This window comes from Pseudochaenichthys georgianus, chromosome 17, assembly GCF_902827115.2.
Source record: "Pseudochaenichthys georgianus chromosome 17, fPseGeo1.2, whole genome shotgun sequence".
Lineage (NCBI taxonomy): Eukaryota > Metazoa > Chordata > Actinopteri > Perciformes > Channichthyidae > Pseudochaenichthys > Pseudochaenichthys georgianus.
Genome location: NC_047519.1, coordinates 27,949,070 through 27,965,748, shown reverse-complemented (window position 1 = coordinate 27,965,748; position 16,679 = coordinate 27,949,070). Strand labels below are relative to the sequence as shown.

Here is a 16,679-nt window from a genome sequence, read left to right as displayed (position 1 = left end):
AGAGCCAGGGGTGGAAACGCGTACAGAAGGCCCGGGGGCCAATCGTGCGCGAGTGCATCCACGCCTAACGGTGCATTTAGATCACGCATCGAAAAGAACAGCCGACACTGAGCGTTGTCTTTTGATGCGAACAGATCCACCGCGGCTCTGCCGTAACGCACCCACAGCTGGCTCACAATCCTTGGATGTAGAGTCCAGTCTGCATAAAGTGGTATACCTCTGGACAGTAGATCTGCCCCGAGGTTCATCACTCCCGGTACGTGCGTCGCTCTCAGAGAGAGGAGACGTCTACCGCTCCATAGGATTCACAGCCCCAGCCGACACTGCGCATGCGCCTTAAAGCCCCAACCGGCATTGCGCATGCGCTTGGCGGTGGTGCCTTCACAGACCCGTCAACAATCCGCCTTTTGAGAGATGCCGTAGCTTCTCTCAGAAGGGGAACAATTGGCGGGCTGTTTATTGGATTTATTGATTTTTTATTCATCATTTTTTTGAGCTGCGCCCTCGGCCTGAAGCCTGGATGCGTCAGCTGCAAATGTTTTATGACAGAATGATCAACCAATGTGTGACATGTGTTTGTGCAGACTTGAGGATGGTGTTTAGGCATCTCTCGAGGCGGCGGGAACACATTCACGGAGGGGAGAAGGAGGGGCTGTCACACCGCTCGCTTCTTCTTCCTCGACTGCTGGCCGAAATTCTGGGTTGGCTGAGCCTGAGCTGCAGCCGGAGAGTTTCTAGGCCAGCCTGCCCTTGTCTCCAGCCTGGGCTGGGGACTCGGGGTGAGCTGCGACCTCTGCGTCTTCGGTGTTCTAAACCGAGCAGAGTTCGAGGCAGCTTGGGCAGAGGACTGCTGCTGCGAGAGCAGCGGCTGGACCCTACGAGGGAGGCAGAGGTGGAGTGCCTCGTCCTCCATCTTCTTCGTCTCACACCTCCTTTGCATGGAGGCGAGAGCAGAGCCTTAGATTCCCTCGGGAACGATGGGCATATCCAGCACATCCTCCTTTTCCCGGTCTGGGAGAGTGGTGAGGTTGAGCCATCTCGCTCTTTCCTGCACCACCATGATCCCAATTGCTTTGCCCGTGGCCTGGACGGCACAGCGTTGGACACGGAGACAAATGTCCGTGACCGTTGCCATCTCGTCCAGAGTGGCTGCCGCCGGGTTACCCGACAGGTCTTCGCAGAGCTCCGCTTGGTAGGCGGTTAACAGCGAGGACACGTTCAGGGCCCTGGCGGACAACGCTGCCGCTTTGTAGGCCTTTTCAGTCATTGCTGACTGAAAACGGTCCGACTTTGCTGGCAGCGTGGGGTTCCTGCTTGGTGACGGGTCCACCTTTGGTAGAAGGTGAGCCGCTACCAGCGGTTCCATGGGCGGCATGCAGAGCAGGCCGAGCTTCTCCATTCCGTCACAGTCTAGGGAGGAGGCACCCTGGATTGGGACCTTGTTGCTGAAGGGCCGGTCTCTCCACGAGACCGACACCTCATCCAACATCTCCGGGAAGACTGGAAGGAGTGGTCTCTTTTTCCCCGCTGCTTGGGGAAGATGGTTTCCTTCGTAGCGGGACCCGGAGGTCTCCTTGGCCATTTCGGGCCACAGGACGTTGAGTCTGACCGCAGCACGTTTACACACGGCCTGCAGGTCCATGCTCAGACCGGGCGAAGCTGGTGTGCTATCGCCCGGGAGAGCATCACTTCCCTCAGGCTTTGCAGCCTGAGCCGGTGACATGAAGGTGTCCTCTTCCTGTTCATCCGATTCGGACAGGAGGAACGCCAGGGCGTCCTCCTCGTAGTCCTCCTTGTAGTCAGGCCAGAGGACATCCTCCGCAGGTGAGACCATGGTGAGGTCTGACCGGGAGCCCCAGCTTGGTGGAGCGCGGGAAACCGTTCCCACGTGTCTTGCCGTCACCGGGTCCCGGGCCTGCCAGGGTGCGGGATTCCGGTTCTATAGCCATAGCAGATAGTGAGCCCCAGACCGACACGGAGAGGGGCTCACTCCCTGTGGCGGACGCCCCCGTGTCCTGACTGCCGGTCGGCGGGTCCGTGGACATGGGGGGGTCCTGTTCCGACAGGCTAGCTTGTCGAGCTAACCTTCGGCGGAGGCTCTTAACGGTGAAGCGGACACAATGTCCGCATGAGCCGGGGTTGTCGATAGCGCCTCGGGCGTGTTCCAGCCCGAGGCAGGACGAACAGACCTGGTGTGTGTCTGCGCCCGATATCTTCAACCCGCAGCCGCAGAGTCGAGCCACCGAGTCGAGCCACCGAGTCCCTGACTCCTCTGGTGTGAGGGAGAGGGGCGTCCATCTTGGTCGCCTCGTGGCGTGGAGAGGGCCCGCTCTCGACAGGTGGGACGGGAGAAAAGATAAAACCACCTTGTCCTTAATCCGGAGAAAAGAACAGTGTGGGTCTTTTATTCCCGGAGAATACTGACTGGTGTGGCAATATGCTCTTTAAATCCTTTCTTCTTCCGTGGAGAAGAGAAAAGAGGAAAAATTCCTCGCTGCCGTGGTGTCGGTAGAGAGGGAGCGAGCTAGCAACAGGTGTGCTGCTCGCTTAAAAAAATCGGACCTACCTTACTTTCTCGGCTACGAGAAGGGCGAGGTCGATTTTAAATACTAACAGCGTTAGTACTACCGTCTTCCTGCGAAGCAGAAGGAGTAGCCGGCGAGCACCCGTCGACCGAAATGGGTATTTGGGTTCAGTCTGTGGACAGTGAAGCTTGCCCGGCTACTGTAGAGATGTGCTCTGAAGCGAGAAGAGGTGTTTGAATGACGCATGCGTTGTGGCGCAAGCTACTTATAGGGGGTGATTTCCCCTGACGCTGACGTCAAGATCACCAGCCAATCAGGATTGGCGTAATGAGATTGATGCTTCTGTTTGCTCCGCTATGAGGCGCATCCCATAGTGAGACATCGGACGGAGTGTTATGAATGAGAACACTGCATTAATACTAACCAAACGATTGCCCCCTTATGTACAATTACACCTCACAGTGACACCAACTATACCTGAAATACATTACAGTACAGCGAGAGGGCAGATGCTCCCTCTACAACCAGTGACAAGCATTGTGCACCTATTAGCCATAAGAGATAGTAGCCTACATTGTATAAATAATATAAAAAATGTTTCTTGTATCTGAATGTGATGAGGATAACATTATAAATTGACAAGGAAAACTAAAAACAATCTTTAGCACAAAGCTACAATGTTACTATTCAATTGCTTTTCAGTTTGTCCAAATTAGGAGCTTGTTAAAACACAAAATACTTACAGCACCAAGTAAATGTAATCTGAATTTAAAAGCTAGGGTTTTAAAACAGCACTCTAGTGTATTAGAAAGCTTCAGGACTTGACACGTATAGTGCCATACATATCCGCTTCCACATACTTAATCAAACTAAATTAACCTTGGGGTTTTGGGCCGGGTGTCAGATCCTGCTTTAATCCAACCTTGATGATAACATCATACATTTTTTAACAAGTTTACATTAATCTATCAGCAGGAAACAATGCAGGCCTACATGTGGATCAAGAGTGTGCTTACTAAAAAACTCATGGTGACTATAATGCAACTCAAAAGTGTGTCCTGTAAATGCTATTTCATATGTATATAACCCTAGCGCTAATAATATTGTGTTAGCTACAAGATACATCGACGATTGCAATGGATTCCAATGGACAGGTAGACAACTCTAATTCAGAGATTGAATGCAGCTTGAATATTGGTACAAGTGTGCCACCCAGTGGACACCAATAGTATGTGCAATGGTAAAACTACCTCAATTTATCACTTTATTACCGTAGTAAAAAAGTACTGCAGTAAAAAAAAAAGGAATAAAACATTACCTGCCTAGATTAAAACGTATGTTTGTGAGGGCTCTTAGATACACTTTCATTCCTTATTGTTGTCATCAATGTTATTTTAATATGGAGCGAAAGCCTATCCGCTCAACAAACAATTAAACAGGTGGGTCCAATCAGTCACTAATTAACGCACGCTACATAGGGTTACAAACACCCGTCCTCGAGCCTGAAAACTAGGAAACAATTCTTAAAGCACTCGACGTACTTAAGATTGTCAAAGTAGTTAGACACTGTTTAAAATGACTAATGATGCGTCTAAAAAGAAGGGGAAGGGCCCGGGAGAGAAAAAGGGCAAACGAAAGGCCAAAAGAAGAGAGACTTACGCGATGTACATCTATAAAGTTTTGAAACAGGTGGGTGGAACAAAAAGAAAACGTGTAAATGCTTCGATGTTCCAATTGAGTAACCCAGCGTTTCCTCTCTACCGTCAAAGGTGCATCCGGACACAGGGATTTCCAGCAGAGCGATGAGCATCATGAACTCCTTCGTGAATGACCTGTTTGAGAGGATCGCCACAGAGGCCTCGCGACTGACTCAGTACAACAAGCGGTCCACCATCACCAGCAGAGAGGTACAGACCGCCGTCCGGCTGCTGCTGCCCGGGGAGCTGGCCAAGCACGCGGTGTCTGAGGGAACCAAGGCTGTAACAAAGTACACCAGCTCCAAATGAAGACTTCAATACCACACACTTTCTCTGACAGAGATTTCAAACTGTGTTTTTGTTACGTTGTTGAATTCAATAAAACATAAGCACAAAAAGCTTTTCTTTCCATTTTATGTAATCTCCTGAACTGCTTTCATTTAGAGTGTAAAGTCATTATGAGCCACTAGATGGGGTAATCTCACATCTTTCATTTTGCAGAGTTATTGTCTCGGTGTTGTGTAAGCCTACGAAACATTACATTTTGCAAACAAATGCACTGCAGTTTGGCGAAAACACCTGTGCAGTGCTACAATAACCTACATGCATGGTATCCGTATTATGCTACATTAATCTGTTCACTTCCGCGCATTTGCAAAGTGTTCATATGGGAAAATATCTAGCTGTCAGCTTACTGTATGGACAGACTTATTGTCTCGGTGTTGTGAAGGCCTACATTACAGCTTTGAAACGTACCATTTTGCAAACATATGCACTGCAATTGGGCGAAAACACCTGTGCAGTGCTACAATATCCTACATGCATGATATCAGTATTCTGCTAACACTACTGCGCATTTGCAAAGTGTTCATATGGGATAATATCTAGCTGTCAGTTTATGGACAGTCTTAACACAAAACTTTTTTTTTAAACTCATGGAAGTTAATAAAAAAATGCTTATCACGATTCAAGAACGTCATTAACAACGACATGTATTGTGTGCTGGTCCTCTAGGTGCAACATGTATAATAAAATAAGAAATTAAGCGAGTAAAGCAAGCCACAAATGTGTTATTTAATTATGTCAATTAACAGTTGTCTTACAACCGAGTATTTAGCTCTATAGCCTAAGTATGTTTGATAGCATAGAGGATACTGATATACCAGTCCAGATATGTACTAAGTCAAAATGTAACTTGTGTGTAAATATTGGCATTTCGTTAAGTATGAGGGAGTTGTTGAGACATCAGCCTTATTTATACAAAACAAATGTAAGTTATGCACTTAAATCTTCACACAGCGATGCTGACTTGAGACAGGTCTCTACCTGACCGGAGTCACGCTGTGTGTGTCCGTCAGGAAACACGCTGTTTACAAGTAGTTCCAGCAAACATCCACTGATAAATTGCGATGTTAACAACCTCATGATAACCTCATATGTTTTTAACTTAGGATCATACCTGTGTTTAGTCTAGTAAAAGGTAAATGTGTGCATTTTATTATAAAGTTGTGTACATTTACAGACCGTTGCAAAAACTTAGAAGCTTAAACATCAGGTTTAAAACTAAAAGAGCTTTGAAACACAATGAAAGATGTTTGGAGTTTTATTTGAGTTATTCATTTAAACTTTTTGTCTAAGAAATGCTGATTTGAAACCGTTGTTACATACAGTTACGGCATTTCCTGTTTCTGCCGGAGAGAGGGGAGGCCGTCCCAAAGCTTGCTACTGTATGTACTCCCTCCATCTGACAGGAGGGAGCCTCGTTGAGCTGCGAGTGTGGCTACAGTCGGAGTTCACTCCATCACGGAGGGGTAGGGTCGAGGGAGTGGTTTGGGATTGGGCCGTAGTCTCCTATAAACCAAATGGCAAAAGGCACCTGTGTTTGTAGTCGAGACACAAATACGGGTTGTGAGAGAACACAGCCATGACAGGTGCCAAATTAAACAGGTGGCTGCGATTTAGAGAGGATAACTGGAGTTTGATCAAATCTTAAACAAAATGACTGTCACTCAGCTAATCGCTTCTGGATTTAGCATAACATAGTGATCTCGTGAATCTCAGTTAATATTACATCTTAAAATATAATGAGGAAGAAGCTCAGATAGTTTACTGAAACGAACACAACTATTACAAGTATACATTACTTAATCTTGGCAATACATCTAAGGTTAGCATGAAGTTAGCTAGCAATGATAATGACATAGGCCTACTATCGTTATACTGTTAATGAGACAACACAGGAAAAACTTTCAAACAAAACCCCCCAAAAAGTGCTGTTTGACGATGCTACAAATGTTTATTTGAAGACGGTTCTTTAAGGCTGCACCAAAACAAATATTCCTTCAACAAGTATATAAAAGGGAATTTAACTTGTTTCTAAAGTAGGGACTCCCGAAACAAAGATGGCAACCGGAAGTGACATTACGGTAGGCCACAAGCAAATTAAAAACGGGATATGGCACTTAATTACTCAAAGATAAAAGTGAATGACATAAGTGTTGAGAAATGAATGCCAACAAAACAGAACAAATTGCTTTTTAAATTGCAACAAAATTAATGGAAATTATTTTCACACATTAAACTGCCCAAAAGCACAAGGTCATGTCACAATGTTGATAAATACAATATATTGTGCAGCCCTATTGTAAAACAATCTACTGTTCTTTAAAGTTGAGTTTCATATTTGAGGAAAAAGGGGCATAGTTTTTTTTTCACCTTATACTATATCTTTATCGAAACCCTGACAAGAGCCATTATTCAGTCAGCTTTCGAAATTGACATATTTATAAACAGACAGGAAATAATGCAACATTGTATGCTTGTTATGCATCCTAATCAGGGTTTTAAAAGACGACACTGTCAACTGAATAGCACTTGATTACAGGATAATGACACCAGCGTTTGTACCGGTCCAATCTGCATAAGATGGAGGAACTGATAAAGGTCTCTCTAATTACGATGGTGTTTACATCAGACATTACATACACCTATTATGCTACTCTTGTCAACATCTTACAAAGCCGGGTTCACTATGATAATGCACTTGGATGTGACTCCCACCGCTGACTGTTATTGTTAAGATACCCATTTAAGATGCTTCCGAGTATTCTTGGTAATGATGTGAAATATACAGATGTTATTATGAGGGTGATACAGTTTTTGATGGCAGTAACTTTGTTCATGATTATCATGCCCATTTAGGTTTTGTATCTTGCACCCTTCCCCATATCCCCTCTCATGCCCATGCCTAGTGGTAGTCATCGCTGTCTCCTTTAGGCAGACTGCTATGAACACATTATGGATAGATGCATTAGTGAGTGATGCAGAGCCCAGGCTGGCTTGCCTTGTTTTCGTGTGAGAGTGCATCATTAGAAAATGTTCCACTTGGCAGGGAAGCACGTATTAACTGCAACCGCAATGAAATGAGGTTGTGATAGATGGTTAAAGTTATACAGGACTATTAGGTTGAAATATGAATCTCTCAATTGTCATGATGAAACAAAGGGCTATTTGCGTGGTGATCAGTGCATTGAGAGACAATTGGAATCTGCAAAGACCGATACAATACATTATAGGTAGTGGGCTCAGAGCTGAAAGAGTACAGAAAAAGTAATCATGCTTCCACAGAATAGTTTGGAGCTACTGTTCAATTCAAGGCTCTATAAATTCATTTAGGTTCTCCACCAACATCTCAAGGATTGTGATGAGACGTGGGGGGGATTTGCAAACAGGGCACCTTGTCTAAGCCCTGTTGTGGACTTTGATGGGCCAGAGGAAACCAGTGTTGATGGCCTCTCAGAGGCATTTTAATGGCATAGAAGACTTAAAACAGACATTGTTTATCTACCATAATGTGCCCATACCGACTGACATTACGATGAGAGTCAATATGATATGAAGAAGAACCAAGATGTAAATCAGATTTGGCAGACAGAGGTGTAAATGCAGCAGCTGCCCTTTGCATAATGACGCTAGCCAATTAAGCCTGCTCATTATCTCTTATCAATTCTCATGGTGAGAAGTTATTCTACCTCTAGAATACAAACTTCAGACCCAATTTCTATTTAACTCCAGTGTGTAAATTACTTATTAATTCCTCTCTTACCAGCACCGAATCGCCCACATGCCAGACACGATCTCTGATAGGAAAAATAATAAATAAGTTGCACATAAATTATTAATATTAGAAACACCTGATGGATAATTTATTGCTCTGATTTCATGGGGCACTCTCTAAACTTAGACTGTCTTTGCAAACACTATGTCTCACATTTAATTGCAAAGCCATTAGTGTTTAATATTACTGTAATTACTGTGTACATTTCATTATGTTCTCAGTATATTAAATGACTGCTCAGTGTGGAGGGAGGGCTATAGTTTAATCTCTTTCTGTATTACTGTGTGCCACAGTACTCAAAACAGCATTAAGAGGCACATAATCAGAGGGAACTAATTGCCTATGATTGCATAAATGAAGTGCCTTACTCTCATCAGGCCTGTTGCTGATGTCCACCTCTCGGAGGGCAGTTGACCACAATGCAGGAAATCTTGAGAGACTGCTTCTGGTGGGTAGTGTAAGAAAACCAAAGATTTAGTATGTCCACAGGGGGCTGGGAGGCCAGGGGGTATTACTACTGCTGATGTTTTGTTTTTTTTGTCATCAGAGTTGCCTCCGCTTCACAGAGGAAGGAAAAAAAGAAAGAAACATGAATGCCCACCATTTGAGAAATGAATTTATCGAAGTCGCTGTCTTTTTCCCCATTAGTAAGTGTTTAGTTCAGCGTTTTAAATAATTGCGTTACCAGGAATGATATTTAAAATACATTTGGGAGTCAATGAGGCGGGAAAGTGCCTACATGTTTTGCTGATGACACCCGGGCCATTTGGAAGACATCAAAGTAGAGAGGAGGTAGCCCAGATGCATATTATAAACTCATTATGTATATCATTTAAAAGGATGTACTCCAGCCGCAAAAACAATATTCCTAGTCTCTCTCTGGTAATGTGTGTTTTCAAAGTTGAAACTCTTACTCGCCTTCAGTTTAATGTGGCATCTATTACCAAACTGTAACATAAAATAAATGACCTTGATTTCCATACCAGAACAGTCGTTAAGGTATAGATGAGATGCAGCGATGCTTCCGTGTTTTCAAATGGGAAAGAAGGTAAACCTCTTCACAAATATCATATTCTTCTTCACCTGCAGTGCAGACCTTGTTTTGCACAGAGCTTTCAGGCACCTTGATGGACTCACAGAGGTGGATAAACACACATGAAAACGTGTTTGATTTTAGACATTGTGCATCCATTATAGCACATTTTAATGGATAGAGATATATGAGCAAGTTAATCATTCTCAAACGACTTAAAGGCAATCCTTCCAAGCCATGAAAATATTTCCTTGGTGTAGAAAGCTAAAAGATGGAATGGGATTTTGCTACTGAATGGAACTTCTAGCATTGGAAAATGACGGCCCATCACTCATATGAGATGTTTGTGAGATGCCTAGTGAGTAGGCTTAAGAGGCTTAATTATGCGCCGTCCCTCCGCCATCAGAACACTACACGTGGGGCAGAGTGACACAGCGGTTGCCAGTCATTCAGCCTAATGTTCTAATGCAGGGAGCCATGTGGATACATAAAATCCATTAAGGCTCTTGAACGGAAAAAACACTGAGCAGAAAAATTCATTTTGAAAACACATACTCACATGGGCTTACAGGCCATTCTTATTTGCCCTTGTCAGGACATAACAAGTTGTCTGCTGCTTTTCATTATTTATATAAATTCAATATTGAACATATGCTAGGAATGGAAAGGGTGAATCCAACTACCTGACCCTTAATATTGCAAATTTCTGGAATAGGCTGTATGTTTTTAAGTATAAAATCTATAAATATAAAGTTAGCTATGTTTTTTATGTAGAAACACTCCTCCCATTTGCTGGTTATTGAGGTTATGTCAAATATGATACTGTGTGATTTAATAATTTGATCTATCACATCCCAAACAGCAAGGTTTATTAAACTACTTTGACACTTGCAGCCTGACAGGGACCCTTCATGGCTGTAACTTTGCCTGAGGAAAATAGAAGAGGCTCGAGTGTCTACATGTGAGACATAAAAATAGCACAACTTGTCACACTGCAGGGGAGGGTCTCATACCGAACACCAAAACAACTCTTTGAACCGACCCTGTGAACAGCCGGCAGGCACATAGTGGACATTAGACAGAGAGAAAGGAACAACAGAGACAGAGAGAGAGACAGGCCTTTATAGCCAGCTCTCTCACTTAACTTTTCACACTTTTATTCGTAAGAATAGATTTTAAGCATGTCTCAAGGCAGCTTTGTCTTCACATCTACGGCCTTGCGCTCTCTCGAACTTGATGAGGACATGCTGGCGAGACACAAGCACAAAAAGCAGCTGGCTACCCATCACTTCAATAGCTATATGCTGCAGAAGGAAATCAAAGAGAGGACTCTGCTGAGGACCACCATGCCACCAGCAATCTGCCACGACCTGGTCATCCAGAACGCTCTTTACACGGGAGACCTGCAGGCTATGCAGCAACTCTTTCCTAGAGGATCCTCAACAAACCTCATCATTGAGCCACAGGGAGGGGACATGCGCTGGGTCTCCGCAGGGGAAGGTAGGATACAGCATACAGTATGTCCTCATTAGTTATTGATCCAGGAATATATATAGCAGAGCTAGATATGTTCATTGTATTCCCTGGAGATGAGCTGCCACAATTAACTGATGTGAGAGACTTTCACATGTGTTGTTGGGATAAGATAAAACAAGTACTTTATTGATCCTAATTTGAGAAATGTTTGCGTTGCAGCAGCATAAAAAGACAAGGCAATTTACACACTAGAAATAAATAATCCAAAATATTTCTGAAATAGAAATCAAATTAAATAGCATTAAAAAGTTAAAAGATATACATAGATAGATAGAAAGTAAAGAGCTGGCCCTGGTGCTTCTCACCTGGACCCAGACACACTGAAGCAATATTAATAGAAACAGAACACGAGGCAATATTGTTAGAAACACATAAACAGAGAGAGAGTTGGATTTAAATGTGGCCTATTGCTGAATATAGGACATAAAATACCGTTTAATATAAGATGTTATAAATACAATCATTTGTCATAAAAAAGTGTTTCCCTTAAACTTTTTGGGTGCAAGAGGTCAATGCTCTTTGACTTCAGTGAATTAGCATAATCAGTATAGGCAGGTGACATGATGTAACACACCAGTCATTGGCTCCCATGCCTTCACTGTCAACGTTTACTGGGTCAAGTTGAATATCACATATCAACCACCCTGAAATAGCCCTATCTGCGCAAACAACCTGCATAAACGTGTTTTTCCTTCTGGAGAACCCAGCCTGTCAAAAAAGTTGAAAACAAACAATCTATTTAGTACCAGTATGGCTTACATAGCACCTAAAGTGAGATGGCACAAACCCAAGAAGTACCGTAACGACGTGATAGCCACATCCAGGGCCTCGGGTTGTGTCCTGCAGTTTTGGAACTCTTTGCTTGTGGGTGATGAGCTGAACGTTTTCAGCATCTTGGACGACGACGAGTATGTGTACCTTATTGATGCCGTTTATGACACCAGAAACATAGAAGAATGGAAGAACTTCAGATTTAACTACAGACGACTGAGTAGGTTATGTTGTAACTTTGTTGATATACCAAACTGTCTACAAAAAAAGTCTTACTTTTATTGAGCATACCAGGGGCTTTTAGTGAGTATTGAAAAGAGTCAAGCAGTTACTGAACATGTTATGATATAAAGTGCTTCATTGTAAAAACACCCTTGAATGTCTGCAGTAATGAAGGGTTGAGCACAATGATGGCATCACATTGTACTCTCTGTTGGCAGGACTATGGTCACTGACTTATGAGCAGGAGCTGACCACACCGCTTCACATCACAGCTGGCAGAGGCTTCTCAGAGTGCCTGAGACTGCTGCTGCAGCGGGGGGCCAATGTGGACCTGGCCCCAGGGGGCACCACCGCCCTGCACGAGTCCTGTGAGAACTGCCAGCCCGAGTGCACCAAACTGCTGCTGATCCATGGAGCCAACGCCAACGCTGTCACTGAGGACGGCCTCATGCCTTTGCACTTCTGCACAAGTCCTGAATCCTTTGAGTGAGTAAAGAAGAACAAAAGTGGAACCAAATGAAACAGAATGTCAGTAATGACACAACTTAAACATCAGCCGTAATAAGCTACTGGTTGGACCAGACTTGCTGCAAAGGCTCTGAATGTCAATGAATCAATTTAACTGTTTTAGTAAACCGATAATCGATTGCTTATCAGTAGCAGATATTGAAAAACACGTGTGGCCTTATTACTCCAAAAGCATTTCATATTTTTTCAATTCAGGATTACTGTCTATGTATAAATGATCGCATCACTTTTATATAAAATAAAGGGTTTCATATTATCCGGTTTGAAATCTTTTGGAACATGACATTTGGAACACGTGTTTAAATAGTTCTAATAATAAGACTGCGAGTCAGACAAAAAGGATGGCGACCTCTGATCCAGTGTTTACATGGATCAGAGGTCAAGCTTCTGTTCTTCTGTCTGTAGATGTGCCAAGTGCCTCCTTCAGTACGGAGCAGCTATTAATGGTCGCACCGTGGATGAAGACGACACTCCCTTGCACGTGGCAGCCAGTAACAGCCTCACAGACCACACTGAGCTCTACCTGCGCTATGGAGCTGCTGTGGACAAACAGAACAGTGAGGGTCTCACGCCTCTGAACGCTGCTTGTTCACAACCCCAGGAGCTGCAGGAGCTTGAAAGTTACCTCAAGGTTTGCCAGATGCTGCTGGGGGCCGGGGCCAACGTTCAGACCAAGGACCAGGACAAACACAGTCCTCTGCACATGGCCTGTAAGAATGTAAACCCATACATAGTGGATCTGCTGCTGGCTCATGGTGCCTGCGTTAATGACATGGACTACGGGGGGGAAGCTCCCATGCACAACATCCTGAAGGTGGTGTGCTACAAGGTGTCCCATCACCCCGAGAGGATCGTCCGGGCTCTGCTCAACCACGGCTCTATCCGGGTGTGGCCTGGAGCTCTGCCAATGGTAGGAAATTAAAGATGTGATGTTAAAATACTAGAACATAGAATGTTTGCACATTAATTCAGCAATCCGGATCGGTATGTATTTACAGCATGAACCAATTTTTCATCAAGGTGTCTCATTTTGCATAATTAGCACTATAACTGCACATGTAACACCTTGAGAAAGAAGCACTAAAACTGTTCCTTGAAATATTCCAGACTTCACAACTTCACATTCAAATCATTCCCATTTCATGACACAACATGAAGTGTTGCACTCTCTGCGGGAAACAGACTACAACCATCAGTGAACCCACGTGCACTAGACAAAATGCCTGGTTCCTAATTAGGCAAGTGTTAATAGGAGATTAATTAGCACTAATTGCATAATTTCCAGTTAAACCCCTGGAGGGAAGACCAATCTGTTCATTTCACAAGTGTTTAATTACTTTATTTCTTCAGTTCTATGGAGTCACAAGCTCGCTCATGAACTTAAATGATGATTATCTGAATCTATCCTCTGTGTTGTGGTTTTTCTTTGAAGGTTTTGAAGCACTGCAGTGGATCTCCACGCACCATCGAGGTTCTTCTGAATGCCTACAGTAGCCTCAAAGTCAACGACACCTGGGTCGAGGCTGTGTCACCGGAGGTGTTAAAGGCAAGCTTACGAAATAATAAACTCAGGAGTTGAATTCAACCAGAGTGGGTGTTTTAGGACAAATGTTTTTATGTTTTCTAAATTTCAGATCTTCAAATATTTTCCTTTTTCTTTACTTTAATTTATTAATGATATTTACTGAGACTACTAGGCAGCACCATTTAAATCAATGCATACAAATCCTCTAATAGTTTGACAGCTCATTTATATATTTTAAGGGTTATGAGAAACTCCGAAGTATGGAAGGCCTTTAGGTACAACATTCATTTACAAAAGGGTTATAAATGTATCAAAACATGCTGAAAACAAATGTGCAGGTTACAGGGTTATTATAGCTGTAGAGAGTATGAGCAATATTTAATATTCAAAAATGCTCTAATCCACAGGAGAACATTGCAAATGGTAGATAACTTGTTTACTAATTTGTATTAATATGAAGCGCTGCCATGCCATGATTTGCTCTAAATTGTGACAAATAATATAATAATATGTGATCTCAGGGTAATTTGTGTTTTTTTTTTATCACACAGGAGCACAAAGAGTTTTATGATTCCGTCTTCTCTTTGGAGCGGAACCCTCGCTCCCTGCAGCACTTGGCCCGCTGCAGGATCAGGAGCTTCCTGGAGCTCCGGGTGCACAAAGTGGTCCCTGAACTGGACCTGCCCACCTTCATCAAGAACTACCTGCTGCTGGAGTACAGAGACCATGTCCACTGAGAACACTGTGTGTGTGTGTGTGTGTGTGTGTGTGTGTGTGTGTGTGTGTGTGTGTGTGTGTGTGTGTGTGTGTGTGTGTGTGTGTGTGTGTGTGTGTGTGTGTGTGTGTGTGTGTGTGTGTGTGTGTGTGTGTGTGTGTGTGTGTGTGTGTGTGTGTGTGTGTGTGTGTGTGTGTGTGTGTGTGTGTGTGTGTGTGTGTGTGTGTGTGACTTTGGACCCCGCCTGTGGCCCCACTGACAATGAAAAGAAAAAAAGAAAAAGTTTATGATTAAACGATTTCTTGGCTGACGGAATAGGCGGAACTAACGCTATTTGTCATTCTCAGACCCATTAGAGCGTACAAACTGTAACTATAAGTATCTGAAATAAATATGTGTACTGAAACAAATGCCAATAACTGTATTGCATTGTTTTCTTATGCGCAATTACTTCATACTGTTTTTGTCTTTTTCGTCCTGCATTTATTGTGCCCCCCTCAGAAAATAACTGGCCCCAGCCTGGCCCCCCCCAGTCAAATTAGTCTAGAACCGCCACTGTAGTGTAGCCTCTGTTAGACAGAGTCCTGGTGAGGATTGAGTGCTGTTGAATGTGAGGAAGAAGCAGCTGTTAAAGGGTTAAAAGTGTAGCACTGGCAGTACACTCAAATAAAAAATACATTTTATGATACACATTGCTTGGAGAAGCAGCTGCTTTTCCTGTGACTTTTACTTCAGTTACACGTTTGACCTCAAGAGGGAGCTATAGGCTAGAGTTGTTATAATACAATGCAGGTATGCAATAATGTGTTTTTTATTTTATCATTTTACGTTTTTTGTACTCGTGCACATAGTTAATAGGCTCAGATGGTTGTATTTGTATACCTGATGATTATCATGGTTTGATGTTAATGCACATAATGGTGATGATGTTGTGTTGAGTATTGCCTTAAAAATATTTGCATATACATAAGTATTCCCACCATTGTTGTTGTTGTTGTTGTTGGTGTTGTTGGTGTTGTTGGTGTTGTTGTTGTTGTTGTCATCATTAGGTATTTTATATCACAATTAGACTTAGTGTAAAAATTAAATACTCCACCATGACCGTGTAATATTGTCATTGATGTTTGTATTATTTCATTTTGTGGAACATTTCTCTTTCTTCTCCTTAGTTTGCTGCTGAGTTTCGTTTTTCCATACCCTTTTTAATATCGATACTAAAAAAATACATTTAATAAAAAAGTATGGAGCTTTTGTTTTCAAGCCACACTTTGATAAGTTAACGTTTAAAATGTAAAAAAGTTGAAACTACAAGAAATGGTTTTTTATATCAATTTGAATGTGTGCTTTTATCAAGAAGTTCCGATTAACTTATTCTTGTTTAACCTGGTCAAATGATTTAGAAGAGAAATATAATAGCATTATTCATTTTCTTGAAAAAAAGTTAAATTGAAAGGATCATTATGACCACAAATATCTGCAGAATTAATAAAATAAATATACCTTGTATGGAGAAGAAAGGGAAGCGACATATTTATTAGTGTCATTTAAAATATATAGTGTTTTGACAAAAAAAAAAAGCCTTATTCTCTTATATTGTATAACACGTTTAGATTTAAAAAGCCAAATATCTATACAAAAAAAACAATTATAATCTTAATATACATTTTGAATTGTCATACCACCAGAGTTTCTCTCATAAGAAAGGCAGAGGATGTCAGGAAATGGTTTCAATAGATCAAAGAGGGGTGCTGCTGAAGTCACTTGCAATTATAAGAATTAGCCTGGCCTGCTAATCAGAGCCGGTGATATGTTTATGTCCTCGTGCAATCAGACGACCAGTTGGAGAGCCCGGCTCCCTGGACTCAATAGGGCTAATCATCATCAGTTCCTATTGCCATTTAAAGGTGAAATTATCTGCGATTAAACCACTGCTTAAAGAAAAAAGTGTTTTTTTTACATGCATTTTTGATCAGGGATGAATTACAACTAGAATGTGTGTTTTATTTAAAT

The 16,679-nt window shown here is 42.7% G+C and overlaps 2 protein-coding genes across 3 annotated transcripts; both read left to right on the top strand.

Moving 5' to 3' along the window:
* The first annotated feature begins 4,008 nt into the window (after window positions 1–4,008).
* On the top strand, window positions 4,009–4,606 carry h2bk1 (H2B.K variant histone 1). The gene is made up of 2 exons (XM_034104701.2): window positions 4,009–4,214; window positions 4,295–4,606. The coding sequence occupies exons 1-2, from the start codon at window positions 4,101–4,103 to the stop codon at window positions 4,529–4,531; spliced, it is 351 nt and encodes a 116-aa protein (XP_033960592.1). The 5' UTR covers window positions 4,009–4,100; the 3' UTR covers window positions 4,532–4,606.
* Window positions 4,607–10,399: 5,793 nt separating this feature from the next.
* asb10 (ankyrin repeat and SOCS box containing 10) lies at window positions 10,400–14,770 on the top strand. 2 transcript variants are annotated; one of them, XM_034105300.2, is made up of 5 exons: window positions 10,400–10,872; window positions 12,120–12,387; window positions 12,835–13,339; window positions 13,862–13,975; window positions 14,506–14,770. In XM_034105300.2, the coding sequence occupies exons 1-5, from the start codon at window positions 10,554–10,556 to the stop codon at window positions 14,689–14,691; spliced, it is 1,392 nt and encodes a 463-aa protein (XP_033961191.1). In that variant the 5' UTR covers window positions 10,400–10,553; the 3' UTR covers window positions 14,692–14,770. The 2 variants fall into 2 exon arrangements, with proteins under 2 accessions (XP_033961191.1, XP_033961193.1); XM_034105302.2 differs by lacking the exon at window positions 10,400–10,872 and adding an exon at window positions 11,385–11,899.
* Window positions 14,771–16,679: the final 1,909 nt, after the last annotated feature.